The sequence below is a fragment of the Geotrypetes seraphini genome, chromosome 2 (assembly GCF_902459505.1).
Source record: "Geotrypetes seraphini chromosome 2, aGeoSer1.1, whole genome shotgun sequence".
NCBI lineage: Eukaryota > Metazoa > Chordata > Amphibia > Gymnophiona > Dermophiidae > Geotrypetes > Geotrypetes seraphini.
Genome location: NC_047085.1, coordinates 506,244,818 through 506,271,716, shown reverse-complemented (window position 1 = coordinate 506,271,716; position 26,899 = coordinate 506,244,818). Strand labels below are relative to the sequence as shown.

The following is a 26,899-nucleotide window of genomic DNA, read 5'->3' as shown; positions in this document are numbered from 1 at the left end:
CCAAGGCATCCCCTACCGACAATGGAACCAACTCTGCATTCCCGGCCTTTGTATGAGGGAGGTCTGGTGCCCCAGAGTAAGAAGACTTAAAGCAGGGGTGCCCACACTTTATGGGCTTGCGAGCTACTTTTATAATGACTAAGTCAAAATGATCTACCAACAATAAAATTTTAAAAAACACAAAGCACAATGAAAGGCAGAGAAAATGTTAATTATTCATATTCCGGGTTTTTTCAAAGAGGTCACGGCAGATGACTCTATGCAATGTCACCTCGGTAACAAAATACAAAAATAGACAAATACACCCCCTCCCTTTTTACTAAACCACAATAGGTAGGTTTTAGCACAGGGAGTTACGCTGAATGCCTCGCGCTGCTCTCAATGCTCATAGGCTCCCTGCGCTAAAAAACGATATTAGAAACATAGAAACATACGCCTCCTGTATGTTTCCTCTCCTCCAGACCTCATTCTCTCCCCCAACTCTTTCTGTCTCCCTGTCTGCCCCCTTTCTTTCTCCGTGCCCTCCCCCAAGCCACTCGGTTTGCTGCCACCGCCATCGGGGAATAGCCCCCAAGCCACCGCTGTCCCAAGCTTTCCCTGCAGAAGCGTCGCGCTGACCAGCATTCCGCTCCCTGACGTCAATTCTGACGTAGGAGAGGAAGTTCCGGGCCAACAAGGCATTTCTCCTCATTCCATCCAGCCTGAGCCCCATCTCTCCTTGATCCAGCATTTCCCTTCTGTGTTTGTCAGAATTACCATCCAATTTTCCAGCATCACCCTTCTTTGTGTCCATCTCACCTATATCCCTATCTCACCACTTTTTCAGAATCTTCATTTGTCTCTGTCCTTGTCTTTACCCCATGTTCACCATTTGCCCTTTCAATGTCTTTATCTCCCCCCCCCTTTTTCAGCATTACTTCTATGTCTCTATTTCACCTCCTCTTCATGTCCCCTCTGTATCTCTATCATTATTCAGTAGGTCCTGCTTACCCTTTCTCATCTTTGTGTCACTATCTCCATTTTCAGCTTTCCCCCCTTTTCCTTTGTTAATGCACCCTGTAGCCAGAATCTTTCCACCCTCCCTCCACTCCGGCTCAGCCCAGTATGAAATATTTCCTTTTGTTTCCCTCCCCTCTCTCTTTCTCTCTCTCTTCTCCTCCCTCACCCATGAGTCCTGCATCTGGCCCTCTCCCTTCTACCTGCACCTGGCAACACCCCCCTGCTCCGCGTCTCTGATGATGTCATCAGGGATGTGCCAGAGTAAATCAGGGCAGTAGAAGGACCCGAAGCAGTGTGTGAAGACTGCTGCACACGCTGCTGCAATCACCAGGTTCGTAGTCGGGCCCACGGGAAGTGAAGGGGGGACTCTCCATCCGAGTAAATAAAAAACTCCGGGGAGAACGGCAGAGACCGGGCCTGTACTAACTCCCGTGGACAGGGGGAGCAGGAAGAGGTGCTGATGGACAGGGGGGGAAAAATGAAGGGAGCCCTACTGCTGGACAGGGGGGGAGCAGGAAGAGGTGCTGATGGACAGGGGGGGGGAAATGAAGGGAGGCCTATTGCTGGACAGAGGGAGCAGGAAGAGGTGCTGATGGACAGGGGGGGAAAAAAGGAAGGGAGGCCTACTGCTGGACAGGGGGAGCAGGAAGAGGTGCTGATGGACAAGGGGGAGGTAAAACAAAGGGAGAAGGGCAACTGCTGGATAAGGGGAGCAGTGAAGGGGTGGTGGTGGACACAGGGGAGGTAAAAGGAAGGGAGAATGGACAGGGGGAGCACGCAAGAGGTGGTGGTGGACAGCCAAAAGAAAGACAGAAATACAGAAAGCGGTTAAGGAGACAGAAAGAGAAAGAAAGAAAGACAGATACACACACATATATTCTAGCACCTGTAAATGTAACGGGCTATAAAACTAGTAGTGTTATATTGTTCTATATTATTTGTTTATCTTGAAATATAAGAACACACAGTATACACACATCGCAACTGAGCCGATGCTTCTTCTCTCTCGGACACTGCAGGAGTATAGTGACTGTTCTAAATGAGCGAGGTTTTGCAATACAAATACGTATAGTATTTTGTATTAAAGGTTTTGGGTTGTGAAACGAATCGTCTGAGTTTCCGTTATTTCTTATGGGGAAATTGGCTTTGATATACGAGTATTTGGATTACAGGCAAGCTTCTGGAATGAATTATGCTCGCAAACTAAGGTTTTACTGTATTTCATTTGGTTTTTATTACCACTCATTAATTTATCCTTATTTCTATGTTACCTCCACAGGATATTTATTTTTTATTTTATTTCTTTATTAATTTTCAATTTAAATCAAGCTAAGCACTTGTACAGAAAGCAATAGTCATAATAACAAAATAGTCATGAAGTAATTCAACATCCAATAAGAAAACATTATTTAACTATTTAAGCTCAAGTCCTCCTAAAGGATCCAAGATTTTAAATTAGCGAAAAATTAAAATTATAGAAATTATTTTGCAAGATGTTCAAAGCAGAAACGCTGAAAGATGAGGTTTCTTAATCCACATACCTATTGCCTTCCTCTGCTTATTCACAGTGGATCTCACTCATTGAAGTGCTGTCCTCTGTGAATATACGGTATGACTTCATGTCGTCCAAAAATACTATCTGCCATTGGTCTTTATGGTCTCTATCAAAAGGAAAAGCTATATCTTTTTTTCTATAATATTCTGAGAGATCATTTCTTCACTTTTTCATATCAATCTATGAAACACTGTGATAATATACTCACCACTCCGCTTTCTGACATTGACTGGGAACTCTTTTGGTCTTCAACAAACCGCCCGCTTTTATCTTCCAGATTTTCACAATCAATGATCTTTATTATGTGGAATGCAATATGGACTCCATTCCGCATGTGGAAAGCCAACCTAAAACTAGACTCTGTTTGCTGGAATTGTTTGAAAGAGGAGGGAACTCTTGATCATATGTTTTTTCATTGTACTTTAGTCCGCTCTTTTTGGACCCAAATTTGGAATACCATACAATCTATCACTAACTGCTCAGAAGAGATTTCTATGGACATTATAATCCTTCGATCTCAACATCCCTGCTTCGCGCAATCAAAATGTCCTCCAAAACTTATTGATACCATGTTTGTGACTGCTCTCATGCACATTCTGAAAAATTGGAAATCTTTTTCGTTATTAGATTATACGTTTTGGTGGAACTCACTATGTATGTATCATAGATTTAAATCATACGCATATGAGAATAAATTCACACTCCGAATCTCCAGGAATTTGAAAAGCAAGAAATCACCCTGGTCATTCTTAGATTCATATGTACGCTCTGCTTTGTAGACACTCTTGTCTTCCCTTTCTTTTCTTCACTCTTTCTCTTTCTTTCTTTTCTCTTTTAATTTTTATTCTGTTCTCTCTCACCTTTTTCTCATACAGTCTTCATAAACAACTTCATTACTCTGAGCTTTTCTTAATACTATAATCCTTTATAGTTAATTTTACATTTATAGACCATATATATACAAAAAGTTATATTATTTTATGTATCTGAATTGCTCCCTGTATTTTTCAAAATACTCAATAAAAATTTATTGAATTAAAAAGAAATTATTTTGCAAGATGTTCAAAGCAGGAACGCTGAAAGATGAGGTTTCTTAATTATATTAGGGTTCAAGATGATTCTCCATCCAGACGAGACGTAGCTACAAAAGTTGTCAATTGAGATGGTTCAAAGAATACATATTTAACAGAACGGTAACACACTACACATTTACATGGATGTCTCAAATAAAAAGTTGCCCCCAGAGAAGTAACCCCAGGTTTCAAAAGAAGAAATTCACGGCGACGCTTCTGTGTCTCCCTTGTAAGATCAGGAAACATCTGTACTTTACAACCAAGGAAAATTTTTTGTCTATTTTTAAAGTAAAGTCTTAAGAACCATGTTTTATCTAACGGAAGCGCCACAGTTAGAATCAAAGTTGCTGGTGATGCCAAGTCTTTATCAGATGTCTCCAATAATTCTGAAACATTTAAAGTTTGTTGGCCCAATTCTTTTTGTTGATTTACAGAAACTTTCATAGGCAGATAATAGACACGTGAGAATGGTGGTATCATTTCTTCTGATACTTCTAAAATTTCCATCAAGTATCTCTTAAGCATTTCTCTTGGATTTACCATTTCTAATTTAGGAAAGTTAATTAGCCTTAAGTTATTACTACGAGAATTATTCTCAAGCATTTCAACTTTCCTTCTCAGGTTGGTATTGTCTTTAATTAAAGTCTCTTGAAGTTGTTTTGATGTAATTATTTCCTTTTCAATTTTCTGAATGGTTTTATCTGAGTCAGACAGTTCTTTTCTTAAATCTTTAAGTTCTTTTGTATGTTCTGTAATTTTCCCTTCCAAATATTGAAATTTAGGCGTAGTGAGCTTTACAAAACCAGCAATTAGGTCCCATAATGAATCTAAGGTTACAACTTCAGGTTTTACCAAAGAAATTGAAGCTTGTAAAATAGTAGAGTGCTCACCATTCTGTAGAGAATCTTCAGGGCCTGTCTCTTGGATTTCACCCCCTTGTAAAGCTGGATTCTCTTCAGGTATATTTGTTAGGGCTCCTTGAGCATGAGCCCCAACCTCCAAACCTTCTCCCAGATTTACACTTGCCTCTGAGGGAGAGAACACCTCCAACTCCGGGGTTTCCCCACCCCTGGGAGAACTGGTAACCTGAGAGTGTGGGGGCGGCTCCCTTACATCGGGGCTTCCATGCCCTGGAGGAACAGCTACGGGTTCGCCTCCCTGTGTCCTCAGCGGGCTGCCTTCCGACGCTCGAGAAACCTCCTGGACTCGCCTCAAGAGCCGCTCGATATTGCCCAGAGAGGGAACCTCGGGACACCGCAAGACAGCAGCAGCGCTCCGTCCTCTTCTCTTGGGCATAATTGTAAGTAATCAAAAACCCTTTCCAGAGTTCAGTTGTGAAGAAATTCTTGATTTGTGAGCAAGCCCGAAGCGAGCAGCTCAGCGCGTCTGACTTGAAGCAGCCATCTTGGATCATCTCCACAGGATATTTATTATATGACACTCTAACCTATTACAATTATATGTATATATTTTCTTTTTTATTTAACCACACCTGATTAGATGTATTATATGTAAATATTATGTTGTTTTATGTTTAAATATATTTATTACATTTTTCAAAGATGTGCCAGCAAATCAGACAAAAAGTGATAACAGTATTCTCCCCTTCCTCCAGACATCCCCCATGTTAGGTTCTTTTATGTATTATTTTGCAACAATTAATAACATTGGAAATGTATGAATATTTTAATTTCTCACACCCCTCCTCACATCTATAAAGCTCTCCCAAAACTGCATGCAGAATTTTGGTCATGTACCCAAATTACGTGATCCAGACTAGCAATGGAAAACCAGATTATACCCAAATTACATGAGCAATTGAATTGTTTGGATCTGCACCTAAAAACTTACTTGCAAACCAAAAAAGGGGCGGGTCATGGGAGTGTAACAGGCTGGACAGGATTAGCAGGAGAGGTCGGCATAGAAACACCCAGAAGATTCATTTTCACTTTGGCCTGATCCTGTTAACTCACAGAATCAGAGAGCAAACTATTCATTAGGAATAAAGCAAACTTCAGTATTTCCACACTTGTCCTTATTGGTTCACAGTTGCCTCACACGCTGTTTATTTATTTAATTCGGTTTCTATCCCGTTTTCCCCAAAGAGCACAGAGCGGGTTACAGGATAGACGTACATACTATACAGTTAACAGGTTATGATTTGCCATAATTACAGCACATGTTTACAATATAAGATTTTACTATAACTTGACACATAGTAGGGGTCTAATACCAATATACAGTCTACAGGTCACAATTTGCCATAGTGCAAAACTGATCAATACAAGCTTTTTCCTAATGTGACACATACTGGAATCTGGTCCCAATATACATTTCTTTGTAATCCATGGGTCACAGGCAGGAGAGTTAGGTGAAGAGGTATGTTTTTATTGCTTTCCTAAAGCTGAGGAGTCCTTCAAGGAATCTGATCTGTGGGGGCAGTTGGTTCCAGTGGCTCGGTATGAAGTGGGAATAGAAATGTCATCTGGTGGAGTGCGGTTGAAGGGCATGACCAGGGCGTTTAAGGCGTATTTCAGCAAGGGAGCTGTTTGGTACATATGGAGGAAGCTTGGTTGTTATGTAGTCCGGCGCCATGTCATGTAAGGATTTGAATGCTTGCATCGGGCCCTTGAAGACACAATGTTTGGCTACGGACAGCCAGTGAGCCAACGATAGAGCCTGGGAAACAAACAACGATAGAGCCTGGGAAACAAAGTCAAGGGCACTCTGATTGCTGCATTTTGAGCACGCTGGTGCCGTTGTACGTTCTTCGCCGTTAGACCGCAGAATAGTGCATTGCAGTAATCTATGCGGGAGAGTACTAAGGCATAGAGTAGTTGGGTGAAGTCAGACTCAGAAAATAGTTATTAATTTGTCGCAGGTAGTAAAACGAGGAAGTATTCCTAGGCTGCGTGCTTAGTCTTTTGCAGTTACGGTAGTTGAGTCCTAGTGCAGTGAAGGATGGGTACAGTTGCAGTGTTCTTTGTGGATCCAAAGAAGTCCCGTCTTGGAGGCATTTAGTTGTGATTTGATGAGAGACATTAACATTTTGATTTCTAAGAGGTAGTTTAGTATTTTTGTGATCTAGGTGTCACGGGTTCCTCCTAGCAGTAGTTACAATTGGAACTTATCTGCGAAGGAGTGAATTTGTATTTGATATTTGCGGGATATGTCTAGGACAAGCCTACCGTAGAGCTTCAATAACAGAGGGGACAGAAGAACCCACTGCAGGGTTGCGCATCCTTGAGCTGAGTGCTTTGGATGCTAGTCAGGAAAGAGGTGAATGTAGTGAGGTGTCTTGGATTCCAATTTCAGAGACCTGTTCAGTTAGGAGAGGATGACTTGACAATTGTCAGTGTCCTAGTTGCATTCATCTCGAGACAGTTTGAGAGTTGTTCCTTGGAAATGGCAATGTGTTGAGTTAAGGGAGTCAATTTTATCTTGTGTGGATCACTTGGTGTATTTTTAGACCTGAAAGGAGAGTGAAGCTTTTATTACACTTGGTACACGTATGTGGTTTGTACCCTGTGTGGATCATTTTGTGACTTTTTAGACTTGAAAGTTGAGTGAAGCTTTTATTACACTCGGTACACATATGTGGTTTGTACCCTGTGTGGATCACTTGGTGTATTTTTAGACCTGAAAGGAAAGTGAAGCTTTTATTACACTCGGTACACGTATGTGGTTTGTTTCCTGTGTGGATCATTTTGTGACTTTTTAGACTTGAAAGTTGAGTGAAGCTTTTATTACACTCGGTACACATATGTGGTTTGTACCCTGTGTGGATCATTTGGTGTTTTTTTAGATTTGAAAGGTGATTGAAACTTTTATTACACTCCGTACATGTAAATGGTTTGTACCCTGTGTGGATCATTTTGTGACTTATTAGACTTGAAAAGTGAGTGAAGCTTTTATTACACTCAATACACTTATATGGTTTGCACCCTGTGTGGATCACTTGGTGTATTTTTAGACCTGAAAGGCGAGTGAAGCTTTTATTACACTCAGTACATGTATATGGTTTGTACTCTGTGTGGATCATTTTATGCGTTCTTAGATTTGAAAGTTGAGTGAAGCTTTTATTACACTCGGTACATGTATGTGGTTTGCACCCTGTGTGGATCACTTGGTGTTTTTTTAGACCTGAAAGTTCAGTGAAGCTTTTATTACACTCCGTACACGTATGTGGTTTGTACCCTGTGTGGATCATTTTGTGACTTTTTAGACTTGAAAATTGAGAGAAGCTTTTATTACACTCAATACACTTATATGGTTTGCACCCTGTGTGGATCACTTGGTGTATTTTTAGACCTGAAAGGCGAGTGAAGCTTTTATTACACTCAGTACACGTATATGGTTTGTACTCTGTGTGGATCATTTTGTGCGTTCTTAGATTTGAAAGTTGAGTGAAGCTTTTATTACACTCGGTACATGTATGTGGTTTGCACCCTGTGTGGATCACTTGGTGTTTTTTTAGACCTGAAAGTTCAGTGAAGCTTTTATTACACTCCGTACACGTATGTGGTTTGTACCCTGTGTGAATCATTTTGTGACTTTTTAGACTTGAAAGCCGAGTGAAGCTTTTATTACACTCAGAACATGTAAATGGTCTGTACCTTGTGTGGATCATTTTCTGACTTTTTGGAGTTGAAAGCTGAGTGAAACTTTTATTACACTCAGCAGATGTAAATAGTTTCTCATTTTTATGATCACTTTTATGCAGTTGGAGTTCTTTCTGGTGTTTTTTTCCTTTCTTCTTGCCATGGAGGAATTCAGAAGTCACTTTACCAGTATTATGAATTTGGAAGGGTCTCTCTGCTAGGTGTCTCTTGTCCTCAGGGATGTTACCATCATTTATCTCACACATAGTGACTCCCTCCTTTGTGGCTCCTGCAGGGTTTCTCTGTTCCTTTGATCCCTGCTTACAATTCTTTGTGCTAATGTTGTCAGGTCTCTGGGAAATATTCTCATAGATATTTTCTGACTGTGTTTGGATTTGGTCCATTTCTACCGGATCTTCTCTTTGACTCTTTATTCTCTGCCATTCAGGTTGGATCTGATGATCTGCTGCATATAAACAGAAGTTATTTCTCATGAATTAGAAAACAGTAGTGGTTTCTAAGATAAGACTTATTTATAATGAAAGATAAGTTATACAGGACCAGAATTGTCAGTTTCCTATTTGCAAAACATTTTTGAGCATTTATCTTTAGACAGTGCAAGTTTGTGAGCTGTTTCTTGGAAATGGCAGTGAGGGGAGTTAAGGGAGTCAAGGGACGATGGGACAGACAGGTGAGGTCGCTCTGGAGGAATTCTTAAAACATGGATTCTCGAGGGTTCTTGAGTGGGCAGACTTGGGCTATCGGCCCTTTTCTGCCCTCATACTCTATGTTTCTATGTTTATAAAGGTGCCATAAATCTGAGTGCTCCAACAGTAATCTACAGTTTTGTAAGTATAGGAATCACCCATAGCCCACTCATTCCCCGCCTATTTGCACACCACCCCTTGTACTTATACACAATAGCTCTTAGGTACTTGGACCAGGTATACTACAAGATCGACAAACTTAAAAGTGACAAATCCCCTGGACCGGATGGAATTCACCCGACAGTCTTAAAAGAATTGAAGGTTGAAATCGGAGAGTTATTGCAAAAACTTGCCAATTAGAACTGGACAGATACCGGAAGACTGGAAGATAGCGAACGTCACGCCAATTTTCAAAAAAGGATCGAGAGGAGAATCTGTCCCTGGAAAGATGGTTGAAGCACTGATTAAAGATAGCATAGTCCGGCATTTAGATACACACGACCCGATGAAAGCAAGTCAACATGGCTTCAGGAAAGGGAAATCATGTTTAACGGTCTCAATTTTTTATTGGTCTCAATTTTTTGAGACCATGAAAGAACAAATTGATAGTGGAGAACCGGTGGACATAATATACTTAGACTTCCAGAAAGCGTTCGACAAAGTTTCACACAAAAGACTTCTCAGGAAACTACAAAGCCATGGAACAGAGGGGGATATACAAAGATGGATAGGCAAATGGCTGGAGAACAGAAAACAGAGAGTGGGCATAAATGGGAAGTTCTCCGACTGGGAGAAAGTGACTAGTGGTGTACCCCAGGGCTCAGTACTTGGGCCGATCTTATTTAATATCTATATGAATGACCTAGAAGAAGGAACATCATAGAAACATAGAAATAGACGGCAGATAAGGGCCCACGGCCCATCTAGTCTGCCCACCTTAATGTCCCTCCCCTACCTTTGCCCTGTGAATAGATCCCATGTGCCGATCCCATTTGGCCTTAAAATCAGGCACGCTGCTGGCCTCAATCACCTGTAGTGGAAGACTATTCCAGCGATCAACCACTCTTTCAGTGAAAAAGAATTTCCTGGTGTCACCTCGTAGTTTCCCGCCCCTGGTTTTCAACGGATGCCCTCTTGTTGTCGTGATACCCTTGAAAAAGAAGCTATCTTCCTCCGCCTCGATGCGGCCCGTAAGATACTTGAACGTCTCGATCATGTCCCCCCTCTCTCTGCGCTCCTCGAGCGAGTATAGCTGTAATTTGTCAAGCCGTTTTTCATATGGTAGATCCTTGAGTCCCGAGACCATCCGGGTGGCCATTCTTTGCACCGACTCCAGTCTCAGCACATCCTTGCGATAATGCGGCCTCCACATCCAGCGAGATCATCAAGTTCGCAGACGACACAAAGCTATGCCGGGCAATCAGATCGCAAAAGGATAGCGAGGAACTCCTGAGAGATTTGTGTCAGTTAGAGAAATGGGCGGAGAAATGGCTGATGAAGTTTAATGTGGAGAAATGCAAAGTGATGCATTTAGGCAGTAAGAATAAGGAATACGAGTATAGAATGTCAGGTGCAACTCTGGGTAAGAGCGAACAAGAAAAGGACCTGGTGTACTGATAGATAGGACCCTGAAACTGTCAGCACAAAGAAAGCAAATAGAATGTTGGGCATGAAAAAGAAGGGAATCACAAGTAGATCGGAGAAAGTTATAATGCCACTTTATAAAGCAATGGTCAGAGCCCACTTGGAATACTGTCTCCAACATTGGTCTCCCAACCTAAAACTGCTGGAGAGGGTGCAGAGATGAGCAACAAAACTAGTAAAAGGTATGGAGAAACTGGAATATGAGGATCGACTTAAGAGACTGGGATTGTTTTCCCTTGAGAAAAGAAGACTGCGAGGGGATATGATCGAGACCTTCAAAATACTGAAAGGAATTGACAAAATAGAGCTGAAAAAACTATTTACATTGTCAAATTTGACACAGACAAGAGGACACGGAATGAAGCTAAGGGGGGGCAAGTTCAGGACTAATATCAGGAAGTTCTGCTTCACTCAGAGAGTGGTTGACACCTGGAATGCTCTCCCAGAGGAGATTATTGCGGAATCAACCGTCCTAGGATTCAAAATCAAACTAGATGCACATCTCCTTACGAGAGGCATAGAAGAATATGAGTGACTAAAAATTACGCCAGGTGTACACCTGACAGGGCTTCCGCGTGTGCGGAACACTGGACTTGATGGACCGAAGGTCTGATCCGGAGATGGCAGTTCTTATGTTCTTATTAAGGACCCAAGCCATTGAAGGTTTCATAGGCGGCTTGATATTGTACAGGCCCTTTCATTAATCTAGAAATCAGAGGATGTACTGCTACAGGCTTGTGTGTAGAAAACAATTATAGCACCGAGATGAATCCTCACTGAATTAGTCTTTAATTCAGAATTAGAGAGGTGTAGGAGATAATCCGGAACAGAACAGGTCACTGGATCCAGATATTTGGCATTACACCACAAGGAATAGCGAGTCCACTTGAAATGATAGTGCTGTATTGATGGCTTTCTGGAGGCTTCAATAATAGCCGACACTGGTGCAGAGAGCAAAAGGGTATCTACTGGTTGGGAGAGAGATACCATGCTTTGAGAGCTAAAGAAAGTAGACTGGGATGCAGTAGAAAGCCCTCGTTCTGTGTCAGTGGTGTTGGAAAGACTTGCAGAGTGATTGACTTCTGTTTGCTCATTTGTAGGCCACTGAGGTGCGATGAGTATCATGGTGGCTGATTCCTGGTAAAATTTGAGAAGTGCTGCCTTGATTAAAGGAATTGAAGGAAATGCATAGAACATTGCCATTTCTAAGGAACAACTCTCAACCTTACACTGCCTAGAGATGAATGCTTAAAAAATGTTTTGCAAATAGGACGCTGACAATTCTCAAGTCATCCTCTCCTCATTGAACAGCTCTCTGAAATTGGCATGTACTTCAAAGAAGTTTCTCTACGCACATTCAGAGACTGGTAAATTGCATGATATAACCCCCTTTTGAACGAGCAGCCCTAGTAACTTCACAAAAGCAGTTTTCCCCCTAAGGAGGTCCTGTACTTAAGAACATAAGAAGAGCCTTACTGGCTCAGACCAATGGTCCATCAAGCCCAGTAGCCCGTTCTCACGGTGGCCAATCCAGGTCAGTTGTATCTGGCCAAACCCCATATTCAGATTTAGATAGCAGTGAGATATCCAGGCATCAATCTCAGATAAGACTTGCTGAGACTAGGATCTGGATTCCTGTAGAAATATCTGGTGTGGAGAGGTAGATCTGGATCTGGGAGTCTTCCCAGTGATAATTCTCTTCTCCTTTGGTATATCATAGCATTCCTATTGCACTGGAAGTAAATTTATCTCTTACCCAGAGAGATCAGCATCTGATAATTATCCTTCATCACCTCCATGTAGAGCTTCTTCTGCTCTTCATCTAAATATGCCCACTCCTCCTGGGTGAAAGAGACAGTGATGTCCTCAAATGTCACCTGCTTCTAAAATATAAACCAGAATCACACTCAGCATCTTCTGCAGCAACAGTTCCATAAAGAAGCCTCCCAGGGTTGGTGCTCATTGGGGAGAAGGAAAATGTACTGGTGTACATAATTTGCAATGACGTAACACACTACCCAGGGCCGGATTACCCAATGGGCCAAGTAGGCAGTTGCTTAGGGCCCAAAATGGTCAGGGGGGCCCACAAAAAGAGACCTCTCAAAAAAATAACATTTTTCAAACAGCGACAGCCCAGCCCCCCCTCCCCCAGCAGCAATCGGCAACACCGGGCCCCCCCCCCTCGATCGGCAACACCGGGCCCCCCCTTTGATCGGAGAAACAGAGCCGGCGACTGCTTTCTCTCTTTCTCCCACTGCTGGCGAAGCCTGTAAACAACTTGAACACACACCGCAGGGCTCTAACAGTGCGCGTGACGTTACCAGCTTCCCTCCTCCACCATCAACAAAATGGGAAGTTACATCATGTTAGAGCCCTGCTGCGTGTGTTCAAGTTGTTTACAGTCTTCGGCAGGGGCGGCAGAAAGCAGTAAATCAGTGGAAGTCGGCAGGCCTGGGAGGGGAAGATGGAAGGGCAGTCGAAATACGGTATGTTGGAACAGGGGATGAGAGGGAGGGAGAGAAGGGGAAATGTTGGACAACGGCTGGAGGGGCACTAGATCATAGGGTGACGGGGAGAGAGAACAGCAGGAAAGAGAGCGGAAGCAATCTTCGACCCTGAGGGGGAGGGAAGAGAGGTGGTGAGATGATTGATTATGGGGAGAGGGACAGGAGGGAAGAGAGATGGGATAGGAAGATAGTGAAGGAAAAAGGACAGGGAGATGTCAGGAGAGGAGATGCTGGGCTACAAGAATGGAGGGAGGGGAATATGCTGGAAATTGTGGGACAGACCAAGGGACGGAGGGTGGCAAGGACTTGAATGAGAGGAAGATAACCTCTAGCCCCTCACTGCTGCTTTCCCGCATGCGCCCGACGCTGACGGCACAAGTTCTTCCCACTTCCATCATCTGCCCTCTTCTCTCCCTCCCTCCACCCCAGGCAATTCACTGAGGGGGGCAGGATAACTGATGGAATTGCCTGAGGTGGAGAAAGAGAGAGAGAGAAGGGGGCAGATGATGGAAGTAGGGAGAACTTGTGCCGTCAGCTTCAGGCGCATATGGGAAAGCAGCAGCAGCGGTGAGGAGCCCTCACCTCATCACCACTGCTGCTGCTTTCCCATATGCTGGATGGGGGGAAGAAGATAGAGTTAGTGAGATAGAGGAGGGATGAAGGAAAGGGGTGGCAAACTGTGAGTAGACACAGTAAAAAGAAGGAAACTGAGGATTGAATAGTAAGAAAGAATTTAATTTAGACGGAGGCAGAAAATAGAGAAGGAAGAACAGAGAAGGGAAGAGAGAGGAGAATTCCCAGAAACGGGGGAGACAGATATCAGATCTGAGTGGAGTAAATGAGAAGAGAGAGACACTAAAAACCACAGGGGGAGAGAAGGAGAGATGGAATGAGAGATCCCAGACCATGGGGGGGGAACAGAGGGAAGATGATGGATGCTAGACCAATAGGGGGCGCGGGGGAGCAGGAGGAGAGATGGCAGAGGGAGGTAGATATTTTCTGGAAGGGGCAGACACTGGATAGAAAGAAGCGAATGACAAGAAGATGAGGAAAGCAGAAACCACATGACAAAGGTAGAAAAAGAAATCTATTTTATTGCTTTAGGATAAAGTAATATTGTAGCTGTGTTGATAAATGTTTAGAAATAGAAATGGTGATCCTTGTATTGGACTAATTTCTCTTTTTTTCAAATTTACATCTGCTATCTTTATATTTTGTTCAGTATTGGGGGATATGCACCCCTGTTTTCTGTTAGCGTTGACCAGCCTTGTTTGGCGAAATGCATCAGGCATGGTTCCTGGGAGCACCTTGAATATACCTGATTTGAATCTCTTTATTGGCTGCCGATCTTTTGTTCCACGTTGGATTCTTTGGTGGACCGCTTGCCTTGTTGTTTTGTTACAAATTAACATACATGCAGTGGAACATACTAGAGGAGTTACCCATATGTACGTATTTTTATACATACATATGGGTTACAGTTTGACAACAGAGTGAGGCAGTTGAGAGAAGTTGCAAACTTGGTTATTAATATAGACTTATGTTTCGGATAGTATTACTGCTTTACAATGCATTTTAACACTTTTATATATGTATGGAAAGGGTTTAAAGTTAAAGTCCTGGGCAAAAGGGGGGTTTTGTTCAGAGATGTTTGGGGCTTGCATAGAACTAAAACTGTACACTGGTACTGGTATGGTAATCTTTGTTTTGAATTTTATAATAAAAGAAAAAAAGAAATACAAGTGGAAATAAAGAAGTAAATAAGAAAATAGGTAAATAAATGTGGGAGGGGCAGGGCTAGGGGGCCAAGTATACTTATGTGCCTAGGGGCCCTCAATGAATTAATCCTGCCCTGCACTATCCCAGAGTAGAGTTATATTTCAGGAGACCTCCCAGTGCTGGGATTCATGAGGTAAAGGGAATTGCTTTTGGGTGTATATCATTCACAACCACATAACACTCAGTCCCAGAGCACTTCTCAGCGCTGGGCTCAGCAGGGCAGAGGGAAAGATTTCTGTGTGTATATAATTTGCAGACACATAATTCACAGTCCCAGAGCAGGACTATAGCAAAAGGAAGCAGTCACATCCCACAATCTCCCCTTGTGAGACTCTGATCTCTCTCCTTCCCCTCAGGAGGGTCCCAAAGTGTCTTTCCTCAGTCCAGGTCTGCTCAGGGTCCTGACTCTGCACTATCCCAGGTCAGAAAGCTGCAGCAGTGTTGTAACAAGAAGGAAGAAGCTGGGGGACTCTCCTACCTGGGCAGAAGCTCCCTCGGGCATTTTCCTCTCTGCTTTTGTACTTTCCAGGATTAGAAATGAATCTGGGGCTCTTTCTCCGGCTGAGGGTTTCTCTCCTGTCGTGTGGCAGAAGGAACAAAGAGACAGGAAGTGAGATTTGGAGCTCTAAGGCTCGTTTCCTGTTGGGTACAGGCCGATGACATCACAAAGGAGAGGCGGTGCTTCACATTAATTGAGAAGGGCAGGCTTGTCTTCTCGGTTCTGCTCCTTTCAGTGCTGATTGGTCAGAAAATTGATCCACTATCACTGAGAGGGAGAGGAGGAGGAGTTTCAGCCCCTACTGGCACTCATTGGTCAGAATGATCCTGGCGCGGGGAGAGAGGGAGGGAAGGAGGAGCAAGGTTGGAAGCAGGCAGGATTATTTGTTTGGTGGGCCCTAGAGACATAAATACATTGTGCCCCCTGTTCCTGTCCCCCCCTCCATTTATTTATTTATTTCCTTGTTTATTTACTTCTATTTGATTTCTTTTTTTTTCTCTTTACAGTAAAACTTTGGTTTGGGAGCAAAATTCATTCTGGAAGCATGCTTGTAATCCAAAGCACTCGTATATCAAAGCAAATTTCCCCATAGGAAATAATGGAAACTCAGACGATTCGTTCAAGTATCTACAAACTTTAATACAAAATACTGTACTGTATAAAATAAAAATATATACAGTAAAGCCAATAACCTGCACTTTAGTTTTGAATAGAATCGTGGCTGGTGTGAGGGAGACGAGAGAGAGGAGAGGGTGAGGGTTATTGTGTAGGACTTTCACTAGAACTAACAGAATCGTTGTTCACTGGAATCTGTTTCTTTCTGTGTGACTTTAACAAGGAACCCTCCCGATGACAGTTGCTTCTGCCTCCTTTTGAGGATTTTGTGGAAATGTGACATTGCATTGTCGTTAAACAGATTCATCACTCACACTGCTACAGCCTTCTTTGGGTGATGTCAGCAGTCGACGAAGCAGTCACAACAAGCATGTTGCAGTTGCTCACGGCGATCAACTAGAGATATGGGGAAAGGGAAGGGGACGTGCAAGTACGGCATGCGTTTTAACAACTTTGAACAGTTTAGTGTCATCTGTAAATTTAATCACCTCACTCGTCATTCTAATTTCCAGATCATTTACAAATAAGTTAAAGAGCACCAGTCCCAGTCCAGACCCCTGCAGCACTCCACTGTTTACTCTCCTCCATTGAAAAAAAATTACCATTTAACCCTACCCTCTGTTTTCTATCTGATAACCAATTCGTAATCAACTGAACCAACTGAACTTTGCCACCTATCCCATGACCCTTTAATTTTCTCAGGAGTCTCTCATGAGGAACTTTATCAAAAGCGTTCTGAAAATCTAGGTATACTATTATCAATCAGCTCACCTTTATCCACATGTCCCCCTGCTTCCCCCTAATCCCCAGTCTTTAGTTTCCGCCCGTTCCCATCGGTCGGATTTTCTACAGCTCTCCATTACAACTTTTCTACTCATCACCTTGAAGATGCCTGAATCATCTAAAGAAATGATCCTCATGAATTGTGCGCCCACTGATTGGATCCGGCGCTCGAGGTTTCCGTGTTACATGTCACCACGTGCACGCAATCTAAGGAAGAAGGCATTGAGAGACTTCTTGAACAGAAGTGAGGCCCGAGAATCTTCCTCCAGCAGCCATCCTCATCGGAATGCAGCAGCGGAGGATCCACAAGCTACAGCGGAAAGGAGCCTCCAGAATTTCCTGGCTCAGCTAATCCCCCCGCCTGCACTCGGCCCGGTAGAGAAATATCTCCCGGAGTCCCTGCATGTTGCCGCTTACAGCCAGCCTCTGCAGGGCAGCCGATAGGAGTCTCACCAGACCGAGAGATCTCTCCAGGAGTCACTGCATGCTGCCGTGTAAAGCTAGCCTCTGCGGTCAGCAGATCGGGGTTTTCGCCCTCCAGACTGAGAGATCTCCTCGGGAGTTTTTTCATGCTGCCGCTTCAAGCTAGCCTCTGCAATCAGCAGATTGGGGTTTTCGCCCTCCAGACTGCATGCTGCCGCGTATAGCCAGTCTCTGTAGGGAGATGATCGGGGTTCCCTCTCCAGCCCCAAAGATAAGTCTTATCTGCTTGTTTTTGGGAAAACCTCTGATAATCTTTTGCAGCCCCGAGGGCTCTGCCCCACCCTCCTCCCAATCTGAATTTAAGGAGAAAGAAACTCCCATGCTTCTTTCCCTCGGAGGGGACCTGCAGACCTCTCCTACCAGCAGGAGACATGCTGCCCCAGAGTTCAGCTTGTAAAGGACATGCTGAAAAAAAATAAATAAATAAAAAACCCAACTCGATGCTTCTTTCCCTCTTGGGGTCCTGCAGAGTCTGCAGTTCACACCTCCCCCACCCCGCTCCCCTCCCCCTCTCATGTCGGGAACGAGGAGTCTGCCTTTCACAGCAGGGTGCTGATATCATCAGTGATGCGGCATGTCAGACCACGCCTCTCCAAAGGTGGGGGTTTGAAACTCCTCAGCCTAAGAGCTGTTTGCACTTCAGATACCTAGCCAGAGTGCTTTCCCAGCCAGCATGAGGGACTCTGCTACTATTTATAATTTCTATAGCACTGAAAGGCATATGCAGCGCTGTATAGTTTAATATACAATAGGCAATACAGCAGGGGAAGCCCACTCAAGAGGTATTATCACTCCTCTTTCTCTGCCTCCAGGCACAGTGAGAAACGCAGCCAGGAGCATTGGCACAGTTGAAAGGGTGCATCCTGCCCCCTCTCTGCAGGCTCTCCCCCCCCCTCTCAAGAAGGACAGAGAATGTCGGTGGGGTACATGGAGCCACCCAACCAGTCAAGTGGAGCAGCACATGAACCTGCGAACCACCATGGTTGGGACCAGCAGCAACAGTTAATCCTCCTGCTGACCCACTCCTCTCTCAGCGGGCAACACTCCCCCAATGCCCCCCTTTAGAGGGAGCCATGCACAACAGCATGGCGCGTTCCAGCGGCATGCCATGCACCCAAGCAACGGAGGAACAAAACACACCAGCCTCCAGCCACGCCCTGAGTCACCACCCACAAAAATAAAGAAAGAAAGAAAGAATTAACCAAAAAAAAAAAAAAAAAGAAAACCCACAAAAGAGGACTCACCCCAAGTCCCTCCAGAAACTCACAGCCTTTCTCAAGATCCACGTGGGTGGACAACAAGTACCCAAGACAGAGTACTACAAGGCCTGAACTACCAGTACTAGTACTTCACGCAGGCAGTGGCGATTCCAGTCCACAAGAACCTCCTGGCCTGCAGAGACAAGATTTGACTGACTCCCTCTTCAGGGCAACCAACATCAAGGAGACTGGGATTGAAGTACCAGATCTTTCCAGCCCAGAGATTCGACAACCCGCAGCAGCCATACATGGACATTGCGGTAGCCTTGGCGCTTAAGAGAAACAGGGTAGCACGACCCCCTCCTCTCCAACGCCCCTGGATTCCACGGGGAAAAAGACCTTCGAGGGCGCAATGCTGAGCGCACGAATTGCTGCGCTCCAGTTCTAGATGCGGCTTTATCAGGAGGCCAGTGAGAGAAAATAAATAAATAAAATACGGACTCCAGCTCACTACCGAGCCAGTCCACACTGGCAACAGTCTGTGCCCCAGCGCTCGCAACAATAACATAACTGCTACGCAAACAAGCACCGCCCGAGGGGCAGGGGCATCCAAGGACATCCCTCTCCCCAAGACAAAAACAGAACCTTGACCACCCTTTGGCCCAGCAGGATTAGATTGTCTGCGAAGGCTTGGTCCGGGATCACCATCGACCAGTGGGCCCTCAGCATCATCAAGCAGGGATTCCGAATTGGTCTCCACTGCCGCCCCCCCCCCCCCGAGTGGGCGGGGCACCCTCCATCCGAGGACCCAATTTTCCTGCAGCAAGGAGAGGACCTGCTTCGGCAGAATCAATAGAGGCGGTGACGAACAGAAGAGATCACCAAGGGGTTTCTACTCCAGGAACCCCCGCGTCCCCATGGACAAGGACAACGCTCGATCCTGGATCTCTGCAAGCTCAACAGGTGCATACACAAGGTCCAGAGGCACTCTCTGGGTACAGTCTTGGCCCTGTTACAGCCCGAGTATTGGCTAGTATCCCTGGACTTACATGATGCATACACTCACGTGCCCATGCACCCAGCCCACAGGAGGCATTGTCGCTTCTAAAACCAAAACAGACGCCTCCAGTACAAGGTCCTACCCCTTGGACTCTCAACGGCTCCAAGAGCGTTCACAAAGTGCGTGGCAGTGGCACATCCCCGCCTTCAAGGGGTGTGCGTCCTATCTTATCTCGACAGCTGGCAGCCCCGATAACCACCATAACCCTCCTCCAAGAACTGGGGTTCCTCATCAACTATATGAAATCCCACCTGATACCCCCCCAGGGGATATCGTTCATCTGGGCAGTCATCGACACCACACAGACCAAGGCCGTCCTATGGACTACCAGATCAACGCCATGACATCCCTGGCCCAGTGCATCCCTGCCAGCAGCTCATCGTCAGCACGCTCCCTCCTGTGTCTCGGCTGCGGTCTTTGTTGTCCAGCACACCAGACTACACATGAGATCCCTGAAAGAGCACCTCAGACGTCACTGAGACCAGTGTACCCAACCTCTGACCACCCAGATACCAATTCGCCAGCCCATACACAAGACGCTTCACTGATGAACGGCCCGAGATAACTTAGCAAAAGGGAAACCAGACCACCACCTCACCAGCTGGTGGCCACCATGGATGCCTCCAAACACGGAGGGGGGACACACCTTCTCGATCCTCGCACAGGCGTCCTCACTCCATATCTACCTACTGGAGCTCAGGGCCATAGGGAATGCCCTCGAAACCTTCAAACAATGGGTGACAGGCAGGGCAGTCCTCACCCAAACAGAAAACCAGGTGGCCATGCACTATATCAACAAGCAGGGAGGGATAGGGTCAGCCTCGCTATGCAAGGAAGCTTGCCGCATGTGGGAGTTCACCAACTCCATTCAATGCCCCATCCAGGCAACTTACCTCCCGTGGGAGCAGAACGACCTGGCAGAAAGCCTCAGCCACCAGCTGGATCCCGATGAGTGGTGTCTCAACCCAGCGGCAACGACGAAGATCGTCAGCACCTGGGGCACACCAAGCATCGACCTGTTTGCAACCGAACCGAACTCAAAATACTCGACCTTCTGTGCAAAGAGATCAACCCATCGCCGTCTCAGCCCCGACAGTCTGTCTGTGAGTTGGAACCACGGACTCTTATACGCCTACCCGCCATACCCTAAGTCCTGCAGAAGATCCTTCAGGACAGAGCAACGGTGATCATGATTGCCTTGTCCGGGCCCCTGCAACCATGGTTCCCGTTCCGGCAAGGGATAGCGGTTCACCCACCTCTCCCCCCTCCCGATCAGTGCAGTTCTAATAACACAACACGGGAACCTTACCCTCCACCACGACCTGCGTTCCTTAGCCCTGACCGCATGGATCTACCACAAGACGTGGAGCACACACTTATGGTAGCCAGAAGACCTTCAACCAGAAAACGTTATGGGATTGAAATGGAGAAGATTCCGATACCGGTGCACAGACATGCAGCGAGACCCCTACAACTGTCCCATACCGGACATCCTGCAGTACATACTGAGCTTATCTCAGTGGGACCTAAAACCCACTTCCATCAAGGTCCACCTAAGTGCAATCGCGGCATACCACACTGGTCTAGACAGTGTCGAGGCATTCAGTAATCACAAAATTTCATGAAGGGGCTGTCCAATCTGCACCCACCGGTCAGACCACCACCGCCCGGATGGGACCTCAACTTGGTGCCGCATCAGCTCACCTCGACCCCTTCAAACCTTTGGGGGAGACAGAGCCCTTATTCCTGGCCGGGAAAACCCTGACCATCGTGTCGGCCGACACACTCCTCCATGAGAACAGGGTGGTACCCAGAACCTACCCCCAATTCTTGCCGAAGGTGGCTTCAGCGTGCCTCCCGGAACTCTACATCTCCCCACAGGGAGGCACACAGCCACCTCAGCAACACCTCCTGGACTGTGTGCGGGCCCTGACTATGCAGCAGATTAGACAAGCCTCAGTTGTTCGTCTCCTATGACCAAAACAGACCAGGACTTCCGGCCACCAAACGCAGGCGCTCGCGCTGGATATACAAGTGCATCCCCTTCACCTATATAAAAGCGCAACATCAACCGCAGGTGGGAACCCACACCCACCAGCGCAGAGCCATAGCCACCACAACGGCTCATCTGCACCACACACCAATAGGGGACATCTGCGATGCAGCCACTTGGTCCTCCTTGCCCACCTTCACCAAGCACTACTGCCTCGACATAGCATTCCACGCTCCAAATGCATTTGGCCGAGCAGTTTTGGAAGTGGCTCTTCCCTCCCGGAAGGGACAGCAACCACTAGCACAGCCTTGACGAACACTGATCAAGTAGGGTGTTATAGATATTGATTAAGTAGGACTTCCAGCACTCCTGTCTAGACTGAATGTGGAATAGGCAAGTATGAATTCTCACATGCAAGTACGAATTGTCACTGTTGACCAGTTGGTTTCTCACTGTTCATTGATTGTCATTGACCAGTTTCACTGTTCTGTGAATTAAGTAGGTCTTTCAGCACTCCTGTCTAGTCTGAATGTGGAATAGGCAAGTATGAATTCTCACATGCAAGTACGAATTGTCACTGTTGACCAGTTGGTTTCTCACTGTTCATTGATTGTCATTGACCAGTTTCGCTGTTCTGTGAATTAAGTAGGTCTTTCAGCACTCCTGTCTAGTCTGAATGTGGAATAGGCAAGTATGAATTCTCACATGCAAGTACGAATTGTCACTGTTGACCAGTTGGTTTCTCACTGTTCATTGATTGTCATTGACCAGTTTCGCTGTTTAAGTAGGTCTTCCAGTACTCCTGTCTAGACTGAATGTGGAATAGGCAAGTATGAATTCTCACATGCAAGTACGAATTGTCAGTTGACTAGTTGGTTTCTCACTGTTCATTGATTGTCATTGACCAGTTTCGCTGTTTAAGTAGGTCTTCCAGTACTCCTGTCTAGACTGAATGTGGAATAGGCAAGTATGAATTCTCACATGCAAGTACGAATTGTCACTGTTGACCAGTTGGTTTCTCACTGTTCATTGATTGTCATTGACCAGTTCACTGTTCTGTGAGTATTATTGCTCAGTTAACACAGCACTTTATCTAAAACCTTGTTTCCTCAACTTCACCTGCTTCGCCCGATTACCCTGCCCGTCTCGGCCTCCACAGCCAGGCGAGGGATGCACAGAGCGCTAAGGCGCAGGTCCAGTCGGTACATCCCTCGGCTAGGGAGTCACCCATATGTGGATGACTCATCCTGCTTGTCCTAGGAGAAAGTGTAGTTACTTACCTGTAACGTAGGTTCTCCGTGTACAGCAGGATAGTCAGCCACACAACCCACCTGCCTCCCCATACGGCCGACCCGGCCACAGCTAGGAACATCCTGGGGATTAGGGGGAAGCAGGGGGAAATGGGTAGGGCTCGGTCATGCCCAGTGGGGCCCGGGCACTGCATGTGCTCAGAGCTATTGGAGAGCTTATCTGCAAATTGGGAGCTGTTGGGACAACACCCATATGTGGCTGACTATCCTGCTGTCCACGGAGAACCTACGTTACAGGTAAGTAACTACACTTTATAATGAAAGATAAGTTATATAGGACAAGAATTGTCAGTTTCCTATTTGCAAAACATTTTTAAGCATTTATCTTTAGACAGGGCAAGTTTGTGAGCTGTTCCTTGGATATGGCAGTGAGTAGAGTTAAGGGAGTCAATTTTATAAAGGAGCCAAAAATCTGAGTGGTCCGACAGTAATCTATAGGTTTTGTGTATAAGTATAGGAATCACCCATAGCCCACTCATGCCCCGCCTATTTGCACACCACCTCTTGCACTTATACACAATAGCTCTTAGGTACTATCATATGGAATAGCAAATCAATGAATTTGAGCACTCCTGCCACTTCAGCTCTGTTTTGGTACGTAAAATACCGTTACTTATCTGTGACAGGTGTTGTCCAAAGACAGCAGACAAATATTCTCACTTGAGTAATATCATCCACGGAACCTGGCACAAACCATCCAAAGTGAACTCTCACTTTAAGAAATCAAAAGACTGTCCCATACACGCATGTGGTGGTGCCTTCCCACCCACTGCCAACTCTTGGGACTATCAGTTTAGTAAGAAAGCTAAGAAGCCAAGAAGGGGAGGTGGTGGGATGTGAGAATATCTGCCTTGGATAACACTCGTTACAGGTAAATAACTGTGCTTTATCACAGGACAAGCAGGATAGATAGATTGTGAGCCCACCGGGACAGATAGGGAAAATCCTTGAGTACATGATTGTAAAACCGCTTAGATAACCTTGATAGGCGGTACATAAAATCCTAATAAAACTAATAATAAAACTTGAAGCATATTCTCACATGTGAGGACTCCCTAGCTAATGAATAGGGCTGGAGGGAAATTGGCTTCTTTTTTAATATCTTTATTAATTTTAAAGCCAAAAATAAGTGCAACATATTATACAGACATTTTACATTTTAACAACACTTAAATTCTATCAAATTATATTTTATGACAAATACATATATCATCCCTCCCTTTCTACATATCCAACAATTGCACTCTAATTAAAAGTATTTCCCCAAACCCCTCCCATACACTCACCCAGGACGTTTATGATCAAAGGGCAAAATCAACAGTCATTCCTTACAGAATTTTGTCAATGGCTCCCAAATATCCATAAACTTTCTATAATGTCCCTGCTGTATAGTGACATGTATAACCTGGACATATGGATGATTCAACTGGACTCTACAGACCTAGATTTTCACTTGTGTATGCTGGACACCCTGCTGGAAACTACAGACATATTTTCCCATAGCCAGGCCCAGACTGTTTGCAATGCTAACAATGATGTTCTTGTTTCCCTGCTGGGAGAATATCCCTTCAAGGTTATGCTGAACTGTTATCACTGCTGTATGACTTCATAGACTTCATATGCCAGACACCCTAGAAAGCCATAAAACTTTTATAATGAGCATGGAGCTTTGCTCATGTGGGTGTAACGAGATGAAAGAACTTGGTACCAAACCATGGGTTTCCTGTCTCCCAACCAAGCTATGGGAACCAGACAGCTGGATTGTTGAAAGGTCATCTTTGCCAACTTTTCATCTTACAAGGACACCAACTCGAATATGCACAGAATTGTAACACCTCTAATTAGCAGCTGCATGTCTCCGTGCTGAAAGAAGAAAGTTCAGCAACAGTTCTCTGTTTCTGCAAGGCCCCCGGTTGAGGTGAGAGAGAGGCGTGGACAGATGGGAGGAGTTAGCTGTACAATATTTTTTGTACCAATAGAGAATTACATAACCAGAATTCGGAGATGGACTTTCTTGGGACAAAGGAAGAATTGCTCTGTATAAAAACACGTGCATTCTAGAAAAAGCCAGAGAGATTCACTTACTTATGCTACGGGGAACTGCTAGCCCCCTGCTAAGCATATGGGTGCAAATTCTTCTCTCCATTGCATATTCTGAACTGACAATACATTTTTTAGATATGTCTTTGCTGCTGTAATACTTATAGTTTTTATACTAACAATAAACAAATATTGTCTGTTTTGGAAGATACAATATCAATTCAAATAATCACAGCTATTATGTGAAAATAAATCGTACATAAATAATATCCTTCTTAAAATGTGAAGTGCTCAGACCCTATAACCTGTGTTTATAGTGTTATCACCAAAACGAGGTTAACAAGGGGACCATCATTACCTTCACTGTTCCCTGACCACCTATATATAAACTGAAAATATGATGTACTTATCTTTGCTAGGTGGTAGTTGGTAACGTTAATCCTCGTTCAAACCAACATAAACCATGTGATGTGACGTTAAAATATTTCTCTGTATATACCATTCAGCTTATAGTCCCTGTCCCCCCGACCCAGGTTTCGTCTCTTCGTCAGGGAGGGACATTAGTGCTAGAAAAATATAATAAAATCATTAAACTTCTTTATTAAATCAACTGACGTTAAAAAATCTGAGAAAATATAATAAAGATTACTCGTAATCTTTCGTGCTAAATATTTATAAATATAATCTCATGAATCTTCATACCTATTACTGGCTCACTAGGAGTGGACCGGACCAAAGTAATGGAAGAATTTAACTCCTGAGCCCAGGAAATGGTTATAAGGTTATAAGGTCTGAGCACTTCACATTTTAAGAAGGATATTATTTATGTACGATTTATTTTCACATAATAGCTGTGATTATTTGAATTGATATAGATTTTCATCACAGAGTATAGTTATTTATTCCTCCAGATTTAAGTTCATTTGGAAGATACAATGCCATCTTGTAGTTATTCCAATGAGGTAAACAAATCAGCCTTTTACTTCAATAGCAATCATACGTTCTATTTTAAACATGTGGCATAGAGATTTCCCCCAGAAAATATTATTTAACTGATCCCAACTTTTGTAGTTTCTCATAAGTTGTATGGCAACCCCTGTCATAATAAAGAGAAGTTTATTATTCTGGGAAGATATTTGGCATTTCCAATATTTTATTCACTTGACCCCAAATGGATCTCCAAAACCCAAGTATCCAGGGACAATAGTACAGTAAATGATCCTAAGTCCCTACCTGAAGATAACAGTGCCAGCATCTATTAGACTTGGAACTATCTAATTTCTGTAAACAAACAGGGGTCCAAAAAGATCTATGTAACAAAAAAACCCCATGTTTGTCTCATAGATGCAGACGTCATACATCTCATCCTCCAAGTCCATGGCCATTGAGACGCAGAAATCTGCTGCTTTATCTCAATGCTCCAAATGTCACGAAGACCAGTCTTTAGTTTCTTATTCAAAAATTCAGATGGTCTGATGGTGGAGTATATGGAGTGGTTAGTGACTGGTTAACTTTGTCATTTGGAATGTGGAGGGGATAAAAATCAAGGGTTTTTGACCAGTGATGATACCCACCCCGAAAAAGTTGTGACTTATTGATCACATTCTAGGGGTATTTTGAGGTCTTTTTTCCCTTGTTTAAATAAACATTATATATCACAAGTGTTCCTATTTTTTGTTGGGGATAAACACCAGAAATTAATACTCAAGGATTAGGGCCCGATACATCCTTGTTTTCAACAGCTCAATATTTTGTTCTCTTATGTGCGTAACCGAAATTTGGGCGATGTTTTAAGCCCCAATGTTTTCAGAGCCCCATCTGACACATATGCAGCCATAATACCAGGACATCGGATGTGTGGTCATTGTTCTGTCTGTTCTCTAATGATCGAATCTGATGTGTTTCAACATCCTAAGATTGGTTTTGTCTAAAAGTTGAGGTGTTCCACTTCATGCTCCACTGAGGGGGTGATTTATGTGATTCTTTGCCCCTGCTTGAAAATTTATGTTGGGCATACTTACCGTCAGTTCAAGACAAGACTTATTGAACATA

The 26,899-nt window shown here is 44.4% G+C and overlaps 1 protein-coding gene across 2 annotated transcripts; it reads right to left on the bottom strand.

Moving 5' to 3' along the window:
• Positions 1–5,174: 5,174 nt before the first annotated feature.
• On the bottom strand, positions 5,175–15,513 carry LOC117354580 (gastrula zinc finger protein XlCGF26.1-like). 2 transcript variants are annotated; one of them, XM_033932347.1, is made up of 3 exons: positions 15,344–15,513; positions 12,336–12,462; positions 5,175–8,691 (listed from the first exon to the last, which is right to left on the bottom strand). In XM_033932347.1, exons 1-3 carry the CDS (start codon positions 15,365–15,367, stop codon positions 7,064–7,066), a joined length of 1,779 nt encoding a protein of 592 aa, XP_033788238.1. In that variant the 5' UTR covers positions 15,368–15,513; the 3' UTR covers positions 5,175–7,063. The 2 variants fall into 2 exon arrangements, with proteins under 2 accessions (XP_033788238.1, XP_033788237.1); XM_033932346.1 differs by having other exon boundaries at positions 5,178–8,694.
• Positions 15,514–26,899: the final 11,386 nt, after the last annotated feature.

Bases quoted from the DNA above. Each gene is read 5' to 3' on its own strand.
- LOC117354580 (XM_033932346.1), bottom strand. From the start codon at position 15,367: ATGCCCGAGGGAGCTTCTGCCCAG. The intron at 12,463-15,343 runs GTAGGAGAGTCC...TTTATATTTTAG, and splicing joins CCGAGGGAGCTTCTGCCCAG to AAGCAGGTGACATTTGAGGA. The intron at 8,695-12,335 runs GTAAGAGATAAA...GTTTATATGCAG, and splicing joins TCAGATGCTGATCTCTCTGG to CAGATCATCAGATCCAACCT.